The sequence below is a fragment of the Notamacropus eugenii genome, chromosome 2 (assembly GCF_028372415.1).
Source record: "Notamacropus eugenii isolate mMacEug1 chromosome 2, mMacEug1.pri_v2, whole genome shotgun sequence".
In the NCBI taxonomy this organism is placed as follows: domain Eukaryota; kingdom Metazoa; phylum Chordata; class Mammalia; order Diprotodontia; family Macropodidae; genus Notamacropus; species Notamacropus eugenii.
In genome coordinates, this window is record NC_092873.1 from 235591610 (window position 1) to 235618435 (window position 26826).

Consider the following 26826-nt stretch of genomic DNA (forward strand, 5'->3'; position numbering starts at 1 on the left):
GGAGCAGGAATCTCCCTCGCTCCAATACTCCGTGGTCTCTGGGTGCAGAATTTGCCCTGGCTTGGTCCCCTCTAGCCGTTCTGCGGTTTGTGTGTTCGGAGCTATGTGTATGTGCGTCTTTCTACTTCGCCATCTTGGTTCCGCCCATACTTTTTAAAGGAATAATATGACAATTGCACCGTACGATGAAACTGTAATATTACACAGGTTATTAGTTTGAGCAAGAGAGTGATAATGAGAAACATCTGGCTTCTATTTCTGGCTGTGATCTTTGACCAAAGCATTTAATCACTCTGTTATTTTCCTCCTCTTGAAAATGGGAATTAAATCTCAACTTACTTGCTTCAGTTTTCACTTGTGACAGTGACCCTAAGATGGTTTAGAAGGTCCCACAAGGTCTAATCATATAGTCTGCCTTCTTTTTGTGCCCACGCATATTATTCTTTTTTAAAGTAAACTTGAGAACATAAAGCAACCTTTTGAAAAGGGAATCCTAATATTCTGGAATGACCCATAAAATAGTCTTTTATTAATGTTACTTCTTAATTAGGTAAGCCCTGACATATTCTGTTTAGTAATGGCTTTACTTCCAGGTATGGAAATGTGTGTTTTGGATAGCTCTTTGGGCAGATCTGCTTCAGTGTTAAGCAAAAACATTTGCACCTCTGCAGTTATTCTTTCGTTCATTTGGTTAGGTTTTTTTTTTTCTTAGATAATCTAGTTTTGAGTCCTGTCCTCGTGTGATTGATTAGCCCTTAACGTATGGCTTGATACCATTAGAGCCAGGTATCCCTCTGTTCTTCTCTGAAGATTTATAACAGAGCCTATTATTCACTCACTCAACAGTGCTCTGCCAGAGCTGCATTTAGTCTGGGAGTGAACACATCCTTCTCCGGAGTGAGGGAGTGAATGCCTTTCTATCTCCTAATATAAACCAGCTCCGAGGGATGAACTATTATTATCTGTTGGAGCTGTCTTCCCAAGGGGCTTCTGCTTTGTCTCAGCAGCATTCATGTTTCACTTAATGTCCTTCTTGGCTACCAAGCATGCTCCTCTACAGCAACAGACAGCACTTGGCTCAACACCTGTGCTGAGCCGAGCAAACACTGGCTTGGGGGGGAGCATCTGTCAGGGGCTTTCTGTTGGGCGTCTACGTGTGCTTTTTAGATTGAGAAGAACGTGAAGGTGTATAATCCTTCTCCTTGGGAAGCTACAGCTTGTACCTCTCCAATGTATTCCTGGAAACGAGCATGCTTAGAAAATTGGCAAATCCTTGTCCAGTGACCAGGAGGAAATGAGCATTGCTCTTAATTTATAATTCAAATTCTGAGGTGTCTTCAGAAGTGTGGCAAACTTACAATGATGGCTGTGGTGAGAACATCTCTTCAGAAAGTTGTGGTTTTGTTGCATCGTTTACAGAGGATGGCAGTTTCTTCTCCTCCGTACCAGAAGCTCTGTAAGGTAATTGTACCCTGAAAATGAACGTCTCAGGAGATTGATTCTCTGACCTCTTTTTCAAGCTTTAAAAACTGTCCTGAGAGTGATGGCGTTGAGGTACTTTGCAGAATGCCACGTTACACAATTTATTTGGCTGAATTGTTTGTGTAGTTACATTTGGGCTAAGAATTGTAAATAGTATTACAGCTTCAATGAATGCTGTCTTTTCTAATAGACGAAAGGTTGTCTTGTTTATGATATTCTACTGAAGTGTTTGCAGAGAATGTAATTAGTCGGTATTTTAAAAAATACTTTTTCATTCTTCTGAAAAGCATCATCTTACTAGTGTAAGCATTTTACTGATGTAAGTGTCAGAAAAATTAAAAGTAGATCGTATAAAATATTATTTTACCCTATTTCTATAAAACCAGTCCCCCTCCCAACACATCTTTCATTCTGTCATCTCATTAATTTTTTCTGTTTCTAAAATCAGAAGCGCATGTCGAGAACCATGGAAAATTGGTCTCTTTAGAGCTTGTTGCCTCCATTTTAGAACGGTTCCTTTTTTTTTTATTTAGGAAGACTCCTTTGTCAGTAATTATATTAGATATCATAATATTGAAGTGTTAGAAGAGGATCTCAAGGGTTTTCCAGTTCCATCTCTGGCCCCGATCTCTCTCTTTTTCTCTCTGCTTTCACAGGTGGTCCTCTCTGCAAGTCTGGGCACTTCCATAGAGTGGGAAGTACTTAGAGTAAAACAAGTGTTATCTTGTAAGAAAAACTGAGCAGGAAAAGGGAAGTGATTTAAAAGTTTCGAATTTCAGTTTGTCACTCCCTAAATCGTCCATGAGTTTGTACATCAGCCTCTCTTTTGAAGTTAGCACTGTCAGTGTTATTTGTGGAGAAGCTATTATTTATAATTTAGAGATAAGTCTTATTCCTATAACTTTTTCCAATGACTTGCTGCAGAATTCCATTTTAATATTAGTGTCAAACCCGTTTTCGAAAAGTTCCTTTCAAACATGATATTCTCAAAAACTTGGATTCAATCCCTTGTCAGACACACCTGTGAGCAGAATGAAACTTGGGGCTTTTCATTTTCTCCTAATGTGGCTAATATAGAATATAAAAAATATTGAACTTTATTTGCATGGCAAGTTTCTATGGTGCTGGAGAGCGAGGTGGACAACCAAAGTATTGTCTTTTGATTCCTTTATTTTCTTTGGACTTTGGCTAAAGCAGTTTTTCCATATAGAAAGTTTTCCTAGGGAGATGTATAGCAGGTTATGATTGACTGAAGTACTGAGGCATTCTTTGCAAGAACCTTCAGAAATATTTCTTACTCACTTGATTAGCTAAGCGAGGCTTCATAGATAGGATTTAATAACAATGTCAGCTGAGATAATCTGTATCTTTCATTTCCAATGTTTGATTCAGTGTGGTGTGTTTCAGTGCATGTCAAAGAATAAATCTGATCTGCTCAAAGCATTTTTTCACGCAAATAAGACAGTGTTGTTAATAGAGAAGAAAAGCTCATTCACTCATGCTTTTTTTGTGAAAGAAATTACAAGCATGAATACATAAAGCATCCTTTTTTTGTTTGGAGCTGGGTCACTTCACTGATACATTTGTACAGACTGTACAGTCGATCATTTGTCTCCCTTCTCAGACAGCCAAATGACTCCACTAGGTACAGCCACGAAAGTTAGCACAGCCAAACATGGTCAGCTGCAATATCAGTAAAGGAAGAGGAATGCTTTAATCAGTTTGGCTAATAACATCCCAAATAAAGGATACCCCAAATTACGATAGAATTTTGTTTACCTTGACCTGTCACTGGGATTTCGTTAGAACAGAACAGCCATTTAGGGGAGGGTTACTCTTTGGGCAGATTTCTTGAGAGTTTCCTGTATTTACAACATGTGCTATCTCAGTCTGAAAATGGTATTTATGTCACTTTGTGCAGGAATTGATCCTGCCGTGTACTTTTTGTACCACTGCTCAATTACTGCTGATGCAGCTAACAGAATAAGAAATTTACAGTCCCAATATTTTCCAGCAGGTGTCAACATAAGGCAATGCTATCAAAGCTCTGGTTTAAGGAACCAAGAAACTAAAAAGGAAACTGGCATGAATATTGTAAATTAAAACGACCTAGTGGGAGATGGATGCATAACATTCATTTTGTTGAACTGAGCAAATTTATTTTCGACATTGACAACCCTGAAATCTGTATGATGTCAGTGGGGTACAATTAGATGGCTGAGAGTTGCTTGCCTGAATAGTTGCTTAGTGATCGCTACTCCTCTGAAAGATGTTTGATAGTGGTGACAGAAAACAATTCTACAGCATAGGAATATTTTTTTGTATTTTGTCATCTATAATAGAGTTTAATTGAATTCCATTTGTTATCAGTCTTCATGTATCAAATGGATAAATATCATGAATTCATGTTCTTATGGACACCAAGAATATTAGAACATTAGTACAACTTGGTCATTTTACGGATGAACAAACTAAGGACAAAAAAGCTGTGACTGACCTGAGCTCACACATCTTTCTTAGTGTACACATCACTTTTAAGTTCCCAAAGGAAGCAGTAGCTCATATTTTCATTTGAAGGGAAATCAGCAATTTTTATGTATACATTTAGAATATATATACTTCAGCAGAGATGGAACCCTCAGACATTTTTCTTTTATGCAAATGAAAACAATTTCAGAGAGAAATTAAATGCTAGGTTAACCTGAACTGAATTGAATTCCAGTGGCCAGTCATTGCTTCTCTCGTACCCTCCCACTACCCTAGTTACTGGTGCCGTCCTCGGTTTGTTAGATGTGTGGTTATAGCCCCAAAGTAGATTGCCAACTTCTTGGGATTGATTCAAACAGTTTCTCTCAGTACCTTGCATATCATGAGTACTTAATAAACGTTTGTTGCGTTGGACTGGACTGGAATTCAGAAGTTGTAGGCTTTGAAGAAATCCCTTGTTTATGTTTGAAAACATTCGACTGTTTGAAGAAGATTGGCTTTGTTATGAGGAAGATCAAAGTCGCTGGTTAAGTCCAAACATCATGGTAATTGATGATCGTAAAAACTATTGTCTTTATCTAGCAGAATAATAAATTACTATTACTTAACATTTGCATTTTTCTCTTCTTATTTTAATGGGACATACAGGCAGAAATCAACCCACACAGCGATATTTGGAAAAATATCGTTGAAAAACAACAGGAAAATATGATCAAGGCCCTTGGAAATTCCAATGCAGCAGCCACCCTCCAACATAAAATCAACGTTATGAATGAAAGATGGAGTCATTTAAAAGCCAAATTGCCTTGCATCAGGTCAGTATAAGATATATGAAAATAGGAATTTTGAGAAAAATTTCTTTGTTAATGTGGTATTGTGAGAAAAGAGGTGCAGCACTGAAAATGGCTCAGCAAGATTTTAACATTTTAAATCCAAGTGTACTTGGATCACAATTTAGAGTTGCAAATAGATTTACCAAAATCTAGTCTGTTCTTAAAATTTGCATTGTAAGTAAGGTTGGAAACTGCTTAATAATAGTGAATATTAGTTTTAAAGCAAAGGCCAGTACTGACATCCAAATCTCAGTGGAATCTTTTGAACTGGATAGTAGTCTCATTAGTAGGCTAGGTAGCCTGGCCTTGGAGTCAGGATAGCCTGGATTCATCCGATTCCTCTAAAACATATTATTGTGCTGAGTCGTTCTGTATATGTCCCTTCACTTTTCTTGCCACGGACAATTCTCTTAAGACTTTTAAATTACAGATGTCATGTTGACCTGTATTAATGAAGGAAGTTCATATACCAAGGAGCTTCGTAACCTGAGAAGATAATAGATCCACATGTGCATCAAGGCGGGGGGGCGGTGTTACAAGCCAAGGAGTTTCCTAAAGTGGGGAAATTATAGAGATCTGGTGGTGTAGAGAATATTATTAGTATTTCTCTTACTAACATTTCTCCTCTTGCCTTTCTCCCCTAATAAGATCTGTAATTTTATCTAAATTGGTAGTCTGTTTACCAGCATAGATTGAAGTCTTGCTAGGTTTGGTAAAGGAATTTCAGAAGGTACTATGGTGGCCAAGACAAATTGATCATTTTATGGCTAACCTTCTGGTAAGAAGCCCTTGAACTTGAAGTCAGTTGGTTGTCAGGCATAAGACAGAGTCTATTCTCTAGCCTATGTTCCACATCTTTTTTTTTTTCCTTTGGCTGGACTTTCCAGAGCTTGTTCTTAATTGACAACTTTTAAGACCTCAGGTTCACAAGCACATCATCCAGGACTGTGGCAGAATATTATCATCATGGTCAGTAGTATCTGGGGGTAGAGAGATTGATATCAGATGCATTTCAGATGGGTGATTGAAGTCAGTCCATCACTCAACAATCATTTATTAATGTGTACTACGTGGCAGGCACTGTGGTAAGCACTGGAGATAAAAAGAAATGCAAAAACAAACTCTAGCATCAAGGCATTCATACTCTAATAGGGAAAGATAACATACAAGATATAATCAGGATCAGGTAGAAGTATTATTGGAGTAAGGAGTAACGAAAAGACTCCTTCAATATGGTTGAACATAATACGTTGTGATGGCTGTGATTACAGAATGGAAAATGTCATAGATGTGTGCCAGTTTATGTAAATCATTTTCAAGTTGGCATTTTCAAGTTGTGCTGTAAAATCCTCCATTTGAATTTTATTGGTCCTAATATGTTTGTTCACCAATTTCAATACCTTTCTCCCTTTTTCATACCTGTATAAATGAATCAATGTCTATATCTCCACTCTTCCAGCTTGAATGGCAACTCTGTGATCAAGTCACTCTCTGTTTAATTGTTAGGAATTTAGGCCTCTCTTTTTTAAATTCATCCCAGAATGTGTTGCTCAGAAAGCCTGCAAGAGGAAAGAAAACCCAGTCTGGTGTGACTTTGAAAAATGATCAACCAATTTAGCTACCTTTTTCTCTACCAAAAGGGAAAAACAAAGGAAAAACTCCCCCATGGTGAAATTAGTTTGTGTGTAGACACAAGCTCAGTGTGATATACTGTAGTTACCTTTGCTTCTGGTTTCCTAACCATGATTTCTTTGGTGCAGCCACTTTGGTGGATCTACGATTTCATTAATTTTCTATATTGTTTCTGGTCATCCCCTTTCTGTGGTTCTTCGTACATGGTAATACTGATCCACTTTTCTCCATATATTCTTCCATATGTTGGGTGTTAGTCCAGCGTGCTCAAGGATGTTTGTGGTCGTCATTACTATCTAGCAGGAGACCCCAGGATATTACTTGAGCTATCCTTGTCATTTCTTGTGCTAGCTACTTCACTTGCCCATGCTATGATCTAGTCTGTTGGAAAAATATGTGTTAGAGAAGAGTAAAATATTTGGGATCATAATGATCATCTCCTCAATAAGTCCTTGTCTGTCTGTATCACTTATCCAAGATAAGTCTGTCTATTCATAGCTGGGCAAAGGACTGCCAGATCAAATGTAAGCCATATTTTAGGAAATATGTTTTATTTTCCCCCATCTATTTTATTTTTCCAATACAAATAGGTTGAGCAATCTTTTTCCAAGGTACTATTGTTTTCACCAAGGAAATTAGGATTTTAGAGTATCACACAATTAGTTCACTATTGATCAATAAGATCATTTAAAAATCTCACCATTGATAATGAATTCTTCTCTTTCCAAACAAGGTACATAGGGTGTTTCCTATAACACCAAGTACTTTAGGTGATCAAATGCCTTTTTGTTTCTCATCTTATGTGATGGTAACATTTAGATTGCCCTTGAATCCTAGAGTGCTTTGTCATGTTCGGTATCAGTAAGGACCCTGGCATAGACAGCTTCTTTGATCGACTTTTCTAAAAGAAAAGCAACTTTTGAGGGGTCAGCAATCTACTTTAATCAAGCACATATGTCATTCACTTAGTTCAGGGGAAAAAGTCAGCACCCTGAACTTCAGAGAAAATAAAAACAAATTACAACCAGAAAGACCAACAGACAGGGCTTCCAACTGTCTGAACATAGAGAAGACATATATCATTACCAGAGAGAGAAGCCCCAACACATCTGGGTTTTCAAAGCAGGGGGGCTTCTTAAAATGGCTGCCCAGAGTCTCATCTGGCATATAGAAACCTTCTTCCAAAAAATTAGTCCAAAGTAAAACCTCACCTCAGAGTATATATATACTTTTCAGAGCTTGAGGGCATGACTGTCATGACCCAGTATCTCATTAGAAATTAAAAAAAGGTGTTGTCAGAGGCCTATTAATGGATGGGGAAGGTTTTTAACTCTTTTTTCTCCACCTAGCCCCCACTTACCCTCAATCATTAACCTCAGATGTCCACATGGACGGATAGGTACGATGATACCTTTTTGGGCGACCATTTAAAAAGCTATGTATGTTTTACTCTATGTCAAACATACATCTGTTGTATCTTTGATCTGCATTCAGGCTGTACTAGTTCTTTGGAGATGGACCAACATCTTTCATCATAAGCCTTACAGAATTGTCTTGGATCATTGTATTGCTGAGAAAGCTAAAGTTATTCATAGTAGTTCACCATAAAATATTGCTGTTACTGTGTAAAATGTTCTCCTGGTCTTGCTCTTTTCACTTTGCATCAGTTCGTGTAAATCTTTCCATGCTTTTCTGAGAGCATCCTGTTCATCAATAACAACTTGTTCAGTCATTCCCTAATCGATGGCCATCTCTTCAATTTCCAATTTTTTGCCACCACTAAAAGAACTGCTATATTTTTGTATGCATAGGTCTTTTTCCTTTTTTAAAAAATCTTTTCGGGATATAGACCTAGTAGTGGCATTTTGCTTGGTCAAAGGGTATGCATGGTTTTATAGCCCTTTGGGGATAGTTCTAAATTATTTTCCAGAATGGTTGAATCAATATACAACTTCACTGATTGTACATTACTAGTTTGACTTTTCTCACATCCCCTCCGACATTTGTCATTTTCCTTTTCTGTCACATTAGCCAATCTGACAGGTGTGAGGTAGTAGGTCAGAGTTATTTTAATTTTCATTTCTCTCATCACTAGTGCTTTGGAGCATTTTTTTATATGACTATAGAGAACTGATTACTTTTCCTGAAAACTGCATGCTAATATCCTTTGACCATATAACAGTTGAGGAATGCCTGTTATTTCTATAAATTTCCCTCTATAGCTCCCTCGCCTGACTGGTGTTTCTGGATAATGGCCATCACCTCTCTTTGTACAAAGTTTTAGAATTTTCATGAAAAAGACTAAATGTATGCCTTTCATTTCTTTAGGTAACAAATGTTATGAGGTGATATGCATGACTGTGAGTGAATCATAGATCAAAATCTTGCAAAAAAGGGCTATTATTTCTCCTACCATTTTTGATGTTCTTGGAATCCAAAAAACTTTACTGTCACAAGCCTCATTTTAGGTTTTATATAATTTTCATCATATTCTTCACTTTCATGCTTTTTTTTAAAGGCGAGGAATTTTTAGGTAAATTGTCAATTATCTAAGAGAAAATGAAAGGGGATGTTGGGGCAATGTAGTACAGAGTAGGAAAAGGAACTGTGGACCTTGAAATTAGATAGAATTTGGTTTGATACCAGTTCATAATGGGCAGGTCATTTCACTATCATCCCTTAAATGAGGTCAACAGTGTTTGTGGAGGTAGAGTCAGAGACCTGTGGAGAGGATTGAAATTACTATTATATTATGACCTAATGACCGATGATATTTTGTGTTTGTCTTAGATTTAATATGTAGCTTTGTTCAGTGAATGGTAATTGTCTCATCTCTGTTTTAGTCCTCTCAATTATATTTAGTTTAAAGATAACTCCAGGCCCACACAATTTTTTCTAGTTTAGTATAACTAAATTTCGATTGACAACCACATCTTCTCATTTGTATATATGCTTCTGATGTATTCCCAGTGAGCCAGATGTATTTTGTGACCTTCAGAATGTTGTGTAATTCCCAAGTTAATGATTTTCTAAACCTGTATCAAAGCTAATTGTCATACTGACATATTTCCTAAATATTGTAAATATTGGTGATTATAAAAGAGGTCTAGAAGCAAGCTGTGAAAATGCCTCCCTTGCTCCCCCCCCCCCCATCAAACCAGCACTTCTTTTCATTATCTTGATATAATATTTCTGTGATTACCTTTTCTTTGTTATAAATGACGTTGGTATGATAGATGACCTAAGGAGAAGGGCATTTCCAGTCAAGGGAATTCTATTGAGGAAATGAAAAGTTGCCTGTTGTAGAAGAAATGGTATCATTAGTGGGTCTATACTGGCTTTGTAGATTGCATTGCAAAAACCGGAAGTGTATGCACTTTCAGAAACACTGCCTTGGCAGGGCTGGATCAGCCTTCAGCCCAGCTGAATGCTACTTTCTTCCTCCCGTGTCCACAGAAAGGTGACCTTAACAAAGTGTTTCCCTGATCATGATATTTAATTTCATTGAGCTATTCTTTTTCTTCATTTCGTTTGGCATCCCTGGGTATACTTTTTAATCCTCCTTCTGGGGATCTCTTCAATTTGACCCTAGCATTTAGGTTTGAAATTGAGAGGGAACACTCCACTGTGGGAGCTTCATCTGTGATATATTCGGTGCCCTATGACTTGCAGGCACCCAATGGAGAGATTCTCCATCTGACACTTTGTATCCAACTGAACTCAGAGCAGAGTGGTCTTAGTGGAAGAAGTAACCAAGAACCTTATCCTCTATGGTGGGCCCACTTGTCTAGGTGGTTATTGGAACTTCAGAGCAATGGGGTTTGATTTCTTACCTAAAGGGAGAGGCTTTGACTTCCACTGGGCCAAATATCCCAAATATCTGTGTATGCTCACTTTTATGCAGTAAAAACTATACATGCCTGCCTTGTTTTATTGCACTTCACTCTCCTGCAAATGAAGCAGTACAAATGAAAACAAACACATGCCCAGATATTTTTAAACACTTGGGGAAAATTGGAAACTGGTCAATATTTTTCTCTACTGAGATTGCAGAACTGATGTTACTTTGCAAACCACACCTGTTTAGAAACACTATCTTTTTTTCTCTATAAACCAACCACAAAACTATACATAGTTGCATCCCTTGGCCTTTGTGATATTCTTTGGTGGTCATCACCCCAAATCTTACTAGATGTCATCTAAGGTATAAGATTTTTGAAGTGATACAAGGCATTCTCAAACTTCAGTTCAGTTCTCTTTGAACACAATATGCATCATAACACAAAAGATCTCACTTGAGGGTACTTGTATACCCTGACTGGTAACTTTTCATGTTTTGAATAGGAAAGTGAATAATGAATATACATAGGTGATGTTTTTTTAAAACTTTTGCAGATGATTATGATTTGCTTTAAGTAATACAATAATATATAATAAAATGTACATTATATTACATATTATGATGCCACATACTTATGATCTATTGTCAATATATAATTGTGGACAATTATGATATGTTAATTGTTTGAATTTCTGGGGTATCTGAGTAGGCAAAAGCAAAGGATGGTGTTCTTGGCTCCAGGAGGGGAGACAGTATGATTCCATGCCCATACATAGCCAGCAGATGGTAGAAGGGGAAGGGCAAGAGACTTGTTTTGGCCTGCTCTAGTATCTTCTCAATGTACCTTTCTTCACTCATCAGGTAATCAGTAGTCTGTCTCTGGTTAGCACATCGAAACCAGTTATAGGATGTGCAGGCTCCACATTAGGGAACAGGGCTTTTCTAATCACTTCAAGCATCATGATTTCCCAAAGTAGAATCCTAAGTGTCTTCCACATGGGTTGCCACCAGGCAGAAGACAACATAGATACTCTGAGATTAGGACTTTATTGGCCAGGGCCCTGTTAATATGGAACTCCATTGACAAGAATTATGTAGGATAAGAAGGCTTTTGAACAGCTTGTGATTAGCAGTTTTTAGAGAAAGTATATAAGTCAGTGAGATCATAGATCATCAAAGAATTGAAATAATTATGTGAACATGCAAATACATGGTTTAACATTTAATTTTGCTTTGGACAGTATTTTAACAGTAGTTAAAATACTCAGTTTCCTTCCCCTATCCCCTCTGTAAGTCTAACACTGTTATTATGCAGGTTTTTGAAAAGGTAAAAGAAGCTCTAAACTTTGGTAATTATGTGTTGTGTTGCAATATTAGTGTTAGCTCATTAGAAAAGTCCATTCTTTCTCAATATTAGGAAGTAGTAGTAAGGGTGAATTCAGATTGACCTAAGTTTCTTTGAACAATGAAATGCTTATACTTTTCTATCCACCTTTGATCAAAGATTCTCTACAGTTCTGAATCACATTTTTCTCTGAGACTATTTCAGTTTTAAATAACTAAATTTTATTTTGTTCTAACATTATTACATATTTGCAGAAGTTTTCTTTCATGTACTTGAGTTTTACTTTCTTTTGGCTTCATAGATGCAGCCAATTTTCCATTTCGTTCCATAAATGTATATGAAATGCCCACTGTGCACCAGTTACCAGGTTAGAGAATACAAAGGCAAAAATAAATGAAGATAAAAAATACCCTTATTCTTATTCTACTGATTTATTTAGAGTTTTGTCTTTCTCTGGTCAATTAGTTAACAAAATACTTTGCTATGAATAGTATCTTTCTTCAACGTAATGTGTTCTGAGGCAATTTATTTTTCTTAGGTGGTTCTGATGCAAAGAAACCTAGGAAAAACCACATTGAGTGGAGATACCCTGTCTTATAGTATATACCTGTGTTTCAGTACAGAATGACATACCAGTGTACATACTAGTATATCCTGCCTTGCCTCTTTGTTTAGAATGTAAGAGAACAGAAATCAGTGTTACTGGATTTTGGGGGAAGAGAAAGCAAAGAAGAATATAAACTATAGGATTTAAGGAATCTAGAGGGGAGACCAACTTCATTGTGTTTCCTTCTGCCCATATGTTTTGAATTGCTATGTAGAAGCAATGAACAAGAGGGACCTTGGATATCAGCTAGCAGAGTGTGTTTTGGAATAGTATTCTATCCAAGGGTGGGGAACCTGTGGTCTCCAGGCCACATGTGGCCCTCTAGGCCCTCAAGTGTTGCCCTGTGACTGAATCCAAACTTCACAGAACAAATCGCCTTAATAAAAGAAAGGCAGCAACCAAGGACCTAGAAGGCCACATGTAGCCTCGAGGGTTAGATTCCCCATCCCTGGATAGGAGATACCAGAGAACCTAAATGTTGGAATCTCTGCTCACATCCACCCCTCCAAAAGCAGGGATCTCTTGTTAATCTTTTTCTTTTTTTCCCATTTGTCTTTCAGCCTCGTAATTCAACAGGAACTGTTTACTCCAGAGTTACCAATACTCTGTTTATTGCTAAATTTCTTAAACTTGTACTTTTTTGACCTGTCTCAACATTTGAAACCGTTGGCTAACCTCTCCTTCTTTGTACTTTCTTCTCTCTGACTTTCTACCTACCTCCCCTACCTCTGAGTTAATTCCCTTTGCTGTTTATCCTCCATATCGCAGTACCTAAAGGTGATTTTACCCCCTGGCTATATTGTGGGCCTTCTCTCTCAATGCTGCCTCAGCTTGATGACCTGGTCGGCTCCCATGGAAAGGACCTAAGGAACAAGACTAGATGGAAACAATGTCTTTTTCCTGTCTTGTGTTGCCAGCTGCCCATTGAACATTTCAATTAGATGTCCTGAAGGCATCTTGAACCCCTCATTTCCTTTTTTTTTCAAGTCCTAGTCTTAATAATATTTTATTTTTTCTTCAGTTGCATCTAAAGATAATTTTCTTTATCTTTAGCATTCGGTTTTCAAAAGTTTGAGTTCCAAATTCTTTCCTTCTCTCCCTTCCTGAGAGTAAGCAGTCTGATATATGTTACATATGTGTAATCATGCAAAGCATATTTCCATACTTGTCATGTTGTACAAGAAAATACAGACAAAAAGCAACACACGTGCCAATAAAATAAGTGAAAAATAGTATGTTTCAATCTGCATTTAGTTCCTTTTTCTGAAGACGCATAGCATTTTTCATCATGAGTCCTTCAGAATTGTCTTGGCTCATTGCATTGCTGAGAACAGCTAAGTCATTTACAGTTGATCAGCACACTGTATTGTTGGATCCGTGTCCAATATTAGACTCACTTCACTTTGCATCAGTTCATGTAAGTCTGTACAGATTTTTCTGGATTCATCCTGCTGATCATTTCTTAGAGCATACTAGTATTCCATCCAATCATATACCACAATTTGTTGTGTCCTAATCTTTCAATGTCCCTTCCAACACTTAGCATTTTCCTTTTCTGTCATATTAGCCAATCTGATAGGTAGATATGAGGTATTATCTCAGAGATGTTTTAATTCACATTTCTCTAATCTATAGAGACTTAGAGCATTTTTTTCGTATGGCTATAGCTTTGATTTTCTGAAAACTGCTTGTTCCTATCCTTTGACCACTTATCAATTAGGGAATGACTTGTAACCTTTAAAAAAATTGGCTCAGTTCTCTACATGTTTGAGAAATTAGAACTTTATCAGAGAAACTTTCTCCAAAAGAAAAAAATTTCTCAGCTTTCTACTTTCCTTCTAATCTTGACTGCATTGGATTTGTCTGTGCAAAAACTTTTTAATTAAGTGTAGTCAAAATTATCCATTCTGCATCCCATAATGCTCTCTGTCTCTTGTTTGGTCATAAATTCTTCCTTGTCCAGATATCCACATTTCCTAATCAGAACTCATTATCTTTCCTCCTACCCCCCAACTCATCTTCTGAATTTTCCTTTTCATGTTGATAACACCATAATTTATCCAGACAATTCAGCTTCCCAATGTCGGTCTATCCTTATCTTTTCTTATACCCCATACAACACATAAATTGTTTGTTGCCAAATCTGTTTTAACAGTATCTTTTATTTTTTCCCCATCTCTTTACTTACATGACCTGTTTCTGGCTATCATCTCCTTTTACCTGGACTGTTGCCTCTTCAACCAGCTTCCCACCCCAAGTATCTCCTCATCACATCCTATCCCCTCATAATTTTCCTCCCTTATTTAGCAGACAGGCCAGTGACTTTCTAGGGTCAGATCTCCTTTGTTTCACTTTGCCAACCCTTCACAACCTGCCCCCAACATTCCTTTCCAACCTCATTATGCATTAATTTTCTTCATCATTTCTTCCCGATTGGACTATCTCCTCCTGCCATTCCCCACCGGAAGTGGCAGTAGTGCTCTAGTGTTGGAATGGCCAGTTTTTCAGAAATAGCCAAGAGGTCTGAAGAAGAGAGAGAGAAAGGAAGGAGTCCTTTGGTCTAGGTTTCACATGTGGTACTTCAGACCAGTGGGTGCTGTAAACCTGATAGGCTCCCAGAGACACAGGTTTGAAGTTTTCATCAAAAGTCGTGTTGGAAACATCATCAAGGCCACCTTGATTTGCCAAGCCTGGCTAGAGAGAAGGACCTGAGGGCTAGCCCAGAAGCCACTTGCCTGAGGCCAGTAATCCTGTCCCCAGGCCCCAGGGCCTGTCTGCCCTCACATAGCTTTCTCAATTAGTTTCCTCTCTTTTCCTCTTATTAGCCCTCTATCTCCTGACTCCATCCCTTAGCATGCTTAGCATGCATTCCTTTCTCATCTCTACTTCTTAGAATTTCTTGCTTTCTTCAAATCTCAGCTCAAGTGCCATTTTCCACAAGAAGTCCTACTAGATTCTCTGCCCTTATCCCACGCCCCAGCTATTTATGTTTTCTCCCCAAACCCATTACCTTGTCTATATTTTAGAAATATTTTGCATTCTTAAAAATTCTGATTTCTGCCAGGACAGAGACTGTTTAAATTTTGTCCTTGAATCCCCAGTGCCTGGCACATATTTGAGAGGTGATAAAGGAATAGCAATTAATTAAAGCCAAGAAAAGTTGAATGTCTCCTTTACAGACATGCAAAATGTAGAATGTCTTATGTGCAATAAGGAAACTTGGATTTCCCTTCCTTTATGCAGATCTCTTAGACCTTTCAGGCTTAGACTTGAATTTCCTCATCTGGAAATAGGTAATAATTACATGACTTATCTCGCAGGCTGATGGTGATAAAAGTACATTGTAAACTTCAAAGGGCTATGGAAATATGAACTATGATTTTATCACAGAAGAAAAATAGTAGGATGTCATAAAGTGTCTCAGCATGAATCATTTGAGTCCGGTTTTCTTCTCAACTGTATTTAAAATGGGTTACTGAATAGTCGCAGATCAGCCTGATTAAATACCCTGCAACAAAGAATGGATATACTTTCTCCATACAACATTACACTGTATTGTACCACTCTGCAGAGCCAATTGAATTTGGGATTGTGCCACATGCAATAAGAGAAGATTAAGGTTGTCTTAAAATTAGCTAGTGCACTATGATCTAAGCCAATCTTGTTTAAGAAGATGGGATGAGAAATGAGGTGTTTTTCTCTTTCTCTTTTCCCCTTCATTCAGTTGTCTCAATCATTCCTTCAAGTGTATGAAGAATTTTTACTTTACTTGCCTAAATCCAATAAAGACCAGGGCCTTATAGATTGGGCATATGTTAATTTTCTTTTCTCACTATTTAATTAGAGACTTCTTCCCCCAGTTCAATCAGGAAAGTGTACTTCCCTGCCTCTGAAGCTTTTCAAGCAGTTGATCAGAGAAGTGGCCACTTGAATAAATGGAACAGTAAGCTCGTCTTGGTTAAATTGGTACAAGTTCAAAAGCAAACGATGTATGGGGAAGACACAGAAAAAAAACCAAAACAGGGCAAGTTCAACCAAACCTAAAGCCATTCTTTAACAATATTTTTGAATACTTAAGGCCTTATCTTGTTTCTACTTTCTGTCCTGTTAATAATCTTGAAAGCAGCCAATCTAATAAAACTCCCATATTAAAGAGATGCTAGTTTCCAAAACAAATCTGGAGGCAATTATTGACACTACAAAAGGTTTCTTTGTCTTACATCTGTAGGGTTCTTTCTAAGTTTCCAGTCCCCAACATTTCAAGAATTACTTGATTATCACCAAACTGGTTGTTGTCCTTCGTTCTCGAAGAGGACCAAAATGACATTACCATGATAAAATGACATTTCTGTGTGTCCGACTGTGGCTGATCAGACCAATATGAGCTTGGAATGCTCTACCACAGATTGAGCACAGATAGTCATATGAACATTGGGGGTGGATACTCCAAATGTGCGCATCCCACATTTACTTTGTGCTGTCTTGATTCTGCTTTGCTCATAGAGTATAGCACCCTTTCTGATGCGGGCACACCATGCTGAGCGGTCCTGTGCCAGTGTCTCCCATGTCACACAACCAATTCCAAAGTTCTTGAGAGAGACCTTGAGAGTTTCCTTGCATTGCTGCTTCTGACCACCATGTGATCGCCTATGCCATGTGATTTCTCCATGAAACAGTTTTTGGCAAGCGTACAGTGCAGTGGATAGAGCCAGCAGAACAGGAGTCAGGAGGACTTGAGTTCAAATCTCACCTCCAACTTTTGACATTCACCAGCTGTGTGACCTTGGACAAGTCACCTAACCCCATTTGCCTCATCCTGGGTCATCTCCAGTCATCCTGATGAATATCTCCTCACTGGATTCAGATGATTCTGGAGGAGAAGTGAGGCTGGTGACCTGCACAGTCCTCCCTCAAAACTAAGTTAAGTGCAAGTCATGTCATTATTTCTCTGATAGCATGGTCTTCTTCGTCAACAAAGGATGAACACACACACATTTTGCATTTGAACAATGTGTTTAGCCCATTGGAATTGTGCTCTCTGAAATGTAGTATGAATGCTTGGCAGTTCCGCTCAAGCAAGGACCTCAGAGTCTGGTAGCTTATCCTGCCAGGTGATCCTCAGAATCCTCCCAAGACAGTTCAAATGGAAGCAATTCAGTTTCCTGGCATGGCACTGGTAGACTGTCCATATTTCACAGGCATACAACAATGAGGTCAGCACAATGGATCTGTAGACCTTCAGTTTGGTAGTCCGTCTAATACCTCTTCTCTCCCAAACTTTTCTTTGGAGCCTCCCAAACACTGAGCTAGCTCTGGCAATGCGTGCATCCACCTCATTGTCAATGTGTACATCCCTGGAAAATACACTACCAATTGTAAGTGAACTTTTCCACAGAGTTCAAAACTTCTCCATTTGTTGCAACCGATAGTTCTACATATGGATGGTGGCTGAGGGAGCACCTGTATTTTCTTGCTGTTAATTATTAGGCTACATTTAGCACAGTCAGCAGTGAATTGATCCATACTTTGTTACATTTCAGCTTCAGAGGTTGCATTGAGTACACAATCATCTGCAAACAGAAAATCGTGCACCAACACTCCCTCCACTTTGGTCATAGCTTTGTAGCCTTTTCAAACGGACGAACTTACCATCAGTACGGTAGTTGACCTTGAGACTGTGTTTATCCTCACTGAAAGTATCTGATAACATGGCTGAAAACATCATGCTAACAAGCATGGGAGCAAGCACACAGCCCTGTTTCACTCCATTGGTGACTGGGGAGGCACAAGAGCATTGTCCACTATCCACAACCTGGGCAAACTTGCCATCGTGACGCTGGCATACAATACTGATGAACTTCTCTGGGCAATCCAATTTTGACATAATTTTCCCTAATTTGTGAGTGTCAAAGGCCTTGGTCACATCTACAAACATTGTGCACAGAATAGGAATCTGAATCTCATTTATGTTTTTTGTCTTGTAAGAATCCTAAGAAAAGATTTGCGTGATGTTGTGGTGGTAGGGGTGGTGTAGGAGGAGAGAGCCAATAATTTGTATAGTTGAGAGTCTCATCTCCCTTCAATAGTTTTAGTCATTTCAGTTTGACTTGAAATCTCAAGTCTGGCACATGCTACCTGAAGGAAAGTATTACACCTTTCTTTGGTCTTCAGTATTCTCATCTCTAAAATGAGGAAGATGGACGAAATGATCAGAAAATCTCTTATAGCTGAAAACTCCACGTTCCTTATTTTTGTTTTGTGAACCTTAAAGTGCCCTATAAATAAGAGTGATTACAATTATTATTTCCCATATGTTCTTAATAGGAGGAGAAGTTCAAGCAAGCTCTAAAGAGCTGCCCACATGGTGTGTATAAAGCCTCTTGGACCTGACAAGGTGTAATAAAAATAGAAGATCTGCATTATGAAATTGCTGCATCTGCATCAAACATGTTGTCTCCAGCAACTGATAGGAACCATTCGTTGTACCAATATTTGAAAGCTAAGAAAACTTTACATAACTGAGGAATTTCCTGAGCCTCCTGTGGAACCTGGAAGGCACCTATTCTATCTGTCAAGTAGGTGGTGAGTTGTTTCTCCAGCTCAGTTAGGCTTTCCTGCAAGACCTGCAACATGTGGTCAGTTTCCCTCATGGTCTGTAGTTGCTTTTCCAAAGAAATTTGTCTGAATTCTGCCTATAGAGGAGAAAAAGTATTAAGAAACTCAGCAGACACTCAGTTAGGTATAACTATCAGAATACAAGAGCATCCACACATTCTAGGTCACAAAAAGAAGAAAGAGATGCCAAAGCATCACCGCTTAGAGAGCTATGACTTGATTTAGAGAAGTAATTAACATCCAAGAACATTCATTGAAAAGATGCTATTGAGTTGTAACAAAAAAAAGATACTTGTACTTTTCTCTTAGCAAAGCATAAAAGACTACCCCTCACAACATTAGATTTCTTCTATAAACAACATTAAATAACAGCAAAGTATAAGAATAAAGATCGCAAAACACAGAGACAAAATAACTGGCTTCAAATTCTGGCTCTGTTAAGGAAAACAGAATGACTTTGGGAAGTCATTTTTATGAATGAAAGGCAGGAAAAATATGAGTTACCATTGGCCAATTTTTTCAGGTACTGTGTGATATGAAATTTCAGAGTTACCTTGACTTTCATTTTTTTAAATTATTCGATAATGGAACATTCTTTGATATAGTTCTTAAAAGTTTACAATATTAGTTATTAATAGTTAAAATTTTTCTTAAAAATTATTATTTTTTTCACTATTAGCAGATGGCTTTTGGTCTTACATATTTCTATTCATGATATGTCTTGGATATCTACCCTTATCAGAGAGATTTGATTGAAAAAAAAGTTCCCAGTTGACTGCTTCCAATTCTTAAACTGTATGCATTAAATTTGTTTGTGCAAAAGCTTTTTTATTTCACATAATCAAAATTATTCATTTTATCAGGTCAGTTTCATCTATTCCTTATGTTAAGAATTCATCTACCAACTGTAGCTATGAAAGGTATATAAGATCTCCTAATTTTGCAACATTCCATTGGTATTATCTTTCATATTCAGGTCATGTATCTATTTGGATATTATTCTGCATTATTGTACAAGATATTGGTCTAAGCCTAATTTCTACCAAACTGCTTTCCAATTTTCCCAGTAACACATGAAGGTTCCTCTCCTTATGCTTTCCCCTTTTCCATACATAAGTAAGTGAGCTCCCAGTATTTCTGATTAGACCTTGTCAAGTCAACTGCATTGATACCTTTTTTCTATTTTTTGAACAGTAAAATATGATTTCACTGACAGCTGCTTTATAATGTAATATATATATTTTATATATACATATACATGTATATATATAATAGAATAACATAATAAGAAGTGCTATTCTCTCCCACTCAATTTTTTGCACTATTTACCTTGATATCTTTGGTCATCTGTTCTCCCAAGTGAACTGTTACAACTTCAATTAGATTTGATAAAGTCCGCCATTGCTCATTCTTAATTGTCAAATCATCAAATGAACTCTGGTAATATTATCACCTTTATTATGTTAGTATGACCCAACAATGAGCACTGACTGCTCCAATTATATTATCTTTTGTTTCTTGAAGAAACATTTTTATTCCAAGCTGTACAAATATTAGCTGTGCTTTGACAGAATAACTCCAAAATATTTTATACATTTTGTCGTTATTTTGAAATTTACTTTCTGTTTGGTCCTTCAGACTTTTTTTTTAATTGTACAGAAATACTGTTGATTGTGGTTTTAAAGTGAAGTCTGGAAATTCATTGAAGGTACTCGGTGCTTCAATTAGTTTCTTTGCTAATTCCCTGGAATATTATAAATAAATGATCATATCACTAACAACTAAGAATAGTCATGTCTCTTCTTTGCCTCATTTTATGAATTTAATTTCTTTCTCTTGTTTTACTGTTATTGCTAACATTTCTAGAACTGTACTGAAAAATGGGTGCGTTGGTCAGGGATAATTTCTATGGTGTCACTAAAGCACATTATTGTTATTTGGGGTTTTAGATACATGTTTCCAAAAGTAACAATTTTATAAACATATGTAAAAATTATGGTTTGCAAAATGGTCAAGATAGGGAAAAAATGACATAACATAATTCTATGAAGTTTTTCAGGTAAGTAAGTTTCAAGTAAGCATATATAATTCCAGTATCTTATAAATACTTATACATGTAAAATAGTGTTTTGCTCAGTGTTTGTTTTAGATCAAGGAAATTCACATTCTGCTTTTTTCAATACATTTTATACATCGTTACTAACATCTGCTGTCAAAGTTTAAATACTGCTACGATTTAATAGTGAAATGTAGCTTTCCTGTTACTATACAACGCACAGAAGTATATAATGAAATATATCTGTACTGCTGACAGGTAAGGCACTTAATGATATATTCAGATATATCATTGATCAAGATGATCTGAACTCTGTTTTTTCTTAGGAACAAACACTATTTAACCTTAATAGCTGAATAGAAAAATGCATTTTGTCCATTTAAGGGTATAAAGTTCTATATATGTGTTAATGAGAGTTAAAGATCTTCCTTGCCCAGTAATAGCCTTCATGTGGAGCCCTTTCAGGGAAGCTTGATCAGGGGATGTTTGTTTTGTAGGAAGGTCCACAGTTTTTGTTAATTTCTGATGAGGCACTGGGTCATGAAGGTCATGATGCCCTCTGGCTCTGAAAATTGTATACATACTCTGAGGTAAGGTTTTCTTTTGGGGCTTACTATTTGAAAGAATGTTCATGTGCCAGATGAGACTCTGGATAACTGATAAGGAGCCCCCCTAGCTTTGAAAAGCCAGACGCTGGCACTTCTCTCTCTAGTAACTATGTGTGTATCTAATGGTCAGACACTTGGATCTGTCTGTTGATCTCTGATGTACATATTGCTTATGGTCAGACAGGTGGAAGCTTCTCTGCTTGTATTTTCTCTTTTGGTGAATGTCATTAAAGTAGAATTTTAAATTGCTTTCCTTAGAAAAGCAGATCTAAGAACATGTGCCAGCAGATCATCCTAGATGTGTGTCAGGATGCTTGCTGTTACAATATCCAAAAGCAAATGAAGAGAATGTTTGAGATAAAAATAATGTCAAAGTTCTTTTGATTGATGCAAGAAGAACCCAGTCAGGTCTACTTTATGATTTTGCGTGACTTTAGCCTGACCACTGCCTACATGGTAAAACTTTATTTTCCTTCATTGCTCTTCCTTTAAAGTGAAACAATAATTCATCATCATCATCATTTACGAGTATTATGTATTCTTACCAAGTGACTCAATTCTTCATATCGGCTATTGAAGGTCTCTAACTTCTCACTGATTATGTCATCAAGAATCCCACCATCAATTAGAGTCTGACCAAGTTCACGGATCTGAGTGCGATTATCTGCTGGATGGCGTCAAACTGATTCCAAAGACTAAATAGGAATAAAACAAAACAAACTTATGATCTGAGGAGTGACTTCATTTCAAGGCTTTAAAACGCATTCCATTTCTTGTATTGCATTTTGTCACATTTCAATTTACTATTAATAGGCAATCTGTCATACAAACTACTACCAATTTGGGAAAGTTATCTTCAACTCATCTCTGACTTCCTCATCATCCTACACCACTAATCTAATCTAAATCATTTTCATCAACTGCCTGCATTACAATTGTCTTCTCTGCCAACAGCATTGGCCACCCCATCCTCAAATACTCAAAGAATAAAATAAATTGATTGATTGGCTGCAGTGTTATAATACATTTTCCCCCAAATCAGGTCATGTTAGAGATAAACTACATTATGATAAAGTCATTCTGGTACAATTGCCAAGTAACTCTACTCATCTAGGAGGTTTGAACTACACTATAGAAATTCCAAAAGACAAATCAAATGGATGTTTGTTCCAGTATAATAACTATTCTAAGGAACAATAGTTGTATTAGTTTTGTATGCTTGGTTTTTTCACCAGACCCAATTTCATCAGTACAGAGAACTCCTAATGAAAATCCTCCCACAGCAACATATATCACACCTTTTCTGCCATTCCTAGTTTAAGAGTTGAAGGGGGCAGTTCAGAAATTCAATGACTTGCTTAGGACCACACAGTCAGTTTGTATTCTATGCAAGACTTAAAAGCGGGTCTTTATGACTATGTGGCCAGATGTCTAACCACTATCTACACTGTCTCTCATAGTTCTATTAGTAATAATAAAAATTGTAGAATGGAAAGTAAAAGTCATTCAGACAACTCAGTTTTATCCTAGACTATTTTCATTTGCTTGGTAGTTTCTGACAAGTTCTTTCTTGGGCTTTGATTCACAACATCTCAAATGTGATTGTATGAATTGCTACCTGCCTCTCACACAGGGATCCTGAGATGATTAGCAGGCCAAGAGCTCTTTTCGCACACAAGTAGAAACTCCTACATCCTTCAGCAATAGTAAAAGCCAATTATGAGAATTTCAACTTTCCAAGAAACAAAACTACCCTATAAGAAAATGTCTTCTTTATTTTAGCCCAGGATGAATCTGAGAGTGGTAAGACAAGAGGAAATTTTATTCCTGTAGCCCCTTCTTCTGATTGGTCAAAATACTTTCTCCTTTACTCCTTCAACTTTTCAGCATCCAGTATTCTCTATTTTCATTAGAATAGAAACTCCTTGAAGGCAAGAGTTACCTTTCCTTTTTCCTTCTATTTGTATTCCCAGCACTGAGTACAGTACAAGTGCTTAACCAATCTTTGTTGACTTGTTGACTGAAAAGTTCATGTGCATCTCCCATATACCTGTTTGTTTTTCATATTTAAATGTTTCCCTTGGCTTCTAGGTTTTATACCCTAAAGGATCTTTAATTGACCAGAGCACAATTACTAAGTATTGTAAGGGAGGGAAAAAGGGAGAAGAAGGGAGTGGTGGAGAGGAGAGAGAGAGAAAGGTGGGCAGAGAGAAGAAGAAGAAGAAGAAGAAGAAGAAGAAGAAGAAGAAGAAGAAGAAGAAGAAGAAGAAGAAGAAGAAGAAGAAGAAGAAGAAGAAGGAGAAGAAGAAGAAGAAGAAGAAGAAGAAGAAGAAGAAGGAGAAGAAGAAGAAGAAGAAGAAGAAGAAGAAGAAGAAGAAGAAGAAGAAGAAGGAGGAGGAGGAGGAGGAGGAGGAGGAGGAAGGAGGGTGGGAGGGAGAAGGGAGGAAGGGAGGAAGGAAGGGAGGAAGGAAGGAAGGAAGGAAGCAAGGAAGGAAGCAAGGAAGGAAGCAAGGAAGGAAGGAGAATAAAAAAACCACTTGCCAAGAAAGATGAGAAACCAAATGACATGGTTCTGGTGGAAGAGGAAAGGGGGTCGCATGATTGTCATCTGTGGTATTTAGCATTTTCCTTTTTCTATAGTATTGAGGGATTTCCAGACCCACCCCACTCACACAATCCTGTACTCTGTCCTTCACTGCTGGACAGCAGTTGGATGGCAGTGGCATGCAGGGCATTTCAGGGTACTGAATACTTCTTTTTATTCCTGTCCATATGTAATTGTCTTCCTCCCTGGAAGGTCTATGGCCATGGATTATTTTAAGGGGACGAGATGTCCCTAGGAGTGTTAAGACAGTTCTGGTTTTTTCATGTTGGTTTTCTGACTCCTGGGAATTCCCAGGAGAGAAAAAATTCTTGGCCTCCGTCAAAAAAAAGTGAATAACTTTGGGAAAATGTCTGAGACTGTCCCAGAAGAACTGTGAGAAGAAAAAGGAGTCACTCAGAAAGTGAGAGGAAGTACAGTAGGTAGAATAATTCTCCTCTGGACATTGAACCTGTCAAAGAAGCTGGAATTTGCTGTTACGTGTTTAACAACCAGTTCTCTGGTAAAGCGTATGGAAGTAGGATGCACAGTTTCATCTTCATTATGAACATTTTCTCCATTACTTTATTAAGTCTAGATAATAAACAAAACAAATCAAGCCCTGATCTGGAGCTTTTGCCAATTCCTGAGGTATAAATACTTACACTGAAAATTTAATACAATCTGACTCCAGTATAAAACCTTTACTCTCATACTTACCTGCCCTGTCAGTATGGGCAAGTTATTTCCAGGTCTCACTTTCTTCATCTGTAAAATTGGAGCGACACTTGCCCTTTATTGTTTCGTTGTTGTTCACTCGTGTCTGACTCTCCATGACCCCATTTGGGGTGTCCTTGGCAAAGATACTGGAATGGTTTGCTATTTCCTTCTCCAACTCATTTTACAGATGAGGAAATTGAGGCAAACAGGATTAAATGACTTGCCCAGGGTCACATAGCCAGTAAGTGAGGCCAAATTTGAACTCAAGAAGATAGTCTTCCTGGCTTCATTGCAATGCAAGGACTTAAAAAAATTCTCAATGGTCTTTTAAGGCAAAATGTCTTCCACATCCAGAGAAAGAACTATGGAATTCAGTCGCAGAATGTAGCAGATCATTTTCTTGTATATTACGGTTAGGTTTGTTATATGATTTCTCCCATTCTATATAAAGCCTTTTCTGATTCTCCCAGCTGTTAGTATTCTCTCTCTTAAACTACTTTACATTATACATACATATACACATATATAAAGCCTTTTAATTGATAATATTTAATATAAATTTTAGACTTTATAAGGGCCAAAGTTTGAATTAAGAAGAGCCTGGACCTAATAGTCTCCTTTGTTGAGAGGATGCCTTTTGGTGGGCAAATGGGACTTCCTTATCAGACCCTCCTTCTAGCATCCTAGTGTTAAGAGAAAATACCTTGGGGTGTGACTTCAGCTTTGTCAAACTCTGTTAAGTTAAACAACTTCAAAGGCCTGTTTAGGACAGGATGTCTGTTACCTGGGTGATGGGACTTTTTCCTTATCTTAAATCACAGAGACATGCTATGGAAAGAAGATGCCCATAGCTTGGGATCATAAAACCCAACCGAAGCCACTTTGTTTCCAATGTGTTTATCTAAGAGAACTCCTTCCTCATGGTAAAATGTACTTAAGACAGTCAATTTCTGTACTGAGTCAGCCAGTTCTGATCCTGGCTCCATAGCGCTATGTAACTGTTAGCTTGATGGGGAATTGATTAATTAATTAAATCCTAAAATGTATGCGTTTAGCCTGTTGCCTTTTCTCTCTAACCAAGTTTTCTCATCAACATATTTGTTACAATTAATGTACATGTGTATTTGGATTTACTAACACCTATGCTGTTTATTTTGTATATACTTCTTATCATCCCTTTCCCCCCCTTTAAGTCAGAAGTCTCATTGTGAGCAGGGACTTTCATTTTTTTGTATTTGCATCCACAGCAGGTACCACAGTGCCTGGCACATCATAGAAACCTAACAATACTTGTTTATTGATTAAGATCTCTTACTACTTATAAAGCAGGTAGGAAAGAGCAGAGGACACGTAATATTAGACTTATTTAAGCATTCTAAATAAAACCTTTGAATCATGTAACTTTTTAAACTCCCAGTCTTTGACTTACTCCCTGAGACCTAGTTCCTCCTTTTTTGTTTTTTGTTTTTGGTAACTTCTTGACTTTCAGCCTTTGGTTTGCTCTGGGCCAAGGCAAGTTTCTGACTTCCTGGTTCCACCCCTGGAAGGCTATTCTATGGTACCAGTGAACCAGTGATTCCCTGACCCCTGCAGTATCTTGATCTCTTGACTCCTGGATATCTCTCTTATATCAGAACTTGACAGCTGCCCCATAACTACCTAGCCCCCTGCCTGACCATCCCACACAAGCTGCCACAAAGAGACTAATGAAATAATTATGCTCCAAGCCTTATATCCCCTACTAGCTAGAAGAGTCCAACTGTGATCTCTCGGCCTCAGACTATAAGTTGGGATATACTTTTAAGATGTTGTTTCTGACTTCCAAAATGAGGAACCTGGCTTTAGCTCAAGTTGAAAAATCTTTTTCATCACCTCTGTGTTTTGCCTTTACAATGACTTAAGGATCCATGTGTGGCAGGTAGAAAGGAAAGTCATGTCACATAGCAGCAAAATGTGGACAAGCAGTCAAACAGTTACAGCTTTTCTTAACCCTTGAATTAACTCTAATTTTCATGAAGG

The 26826-nt window shown here is 37.6% G+C and overlaps 1 protein-coding gene across 2 annotated transcripts in view; it reads left to right on the forward strand.

The window, feature by feature from the left end:
* LOC140526997 (utrophin-like) overlaps positions 1-20460 on the forward strand; it is an 80385-nt gene extending 59925 nt beyond the window's left edge. For both annotated transcript variants that reach the window (XM_072643616.1, XM_072643615.1), the window contains exons 13-14: positions 4618-4784; positions 18552-20460. In XM_072643616.1, coding sequence (XP_072499717.1) covers positions 4618-4784; positions 18552-18576 — 192 coding nt within the window. In that variant the 3' untranslated portion in view covers positions 18577-20460. The remainder of the gene's footprint in view (positions 1-4617; positions 4785-18551) is intronic.
* Positions 20461-26826: the final 6366 nt, after the last annotated feature.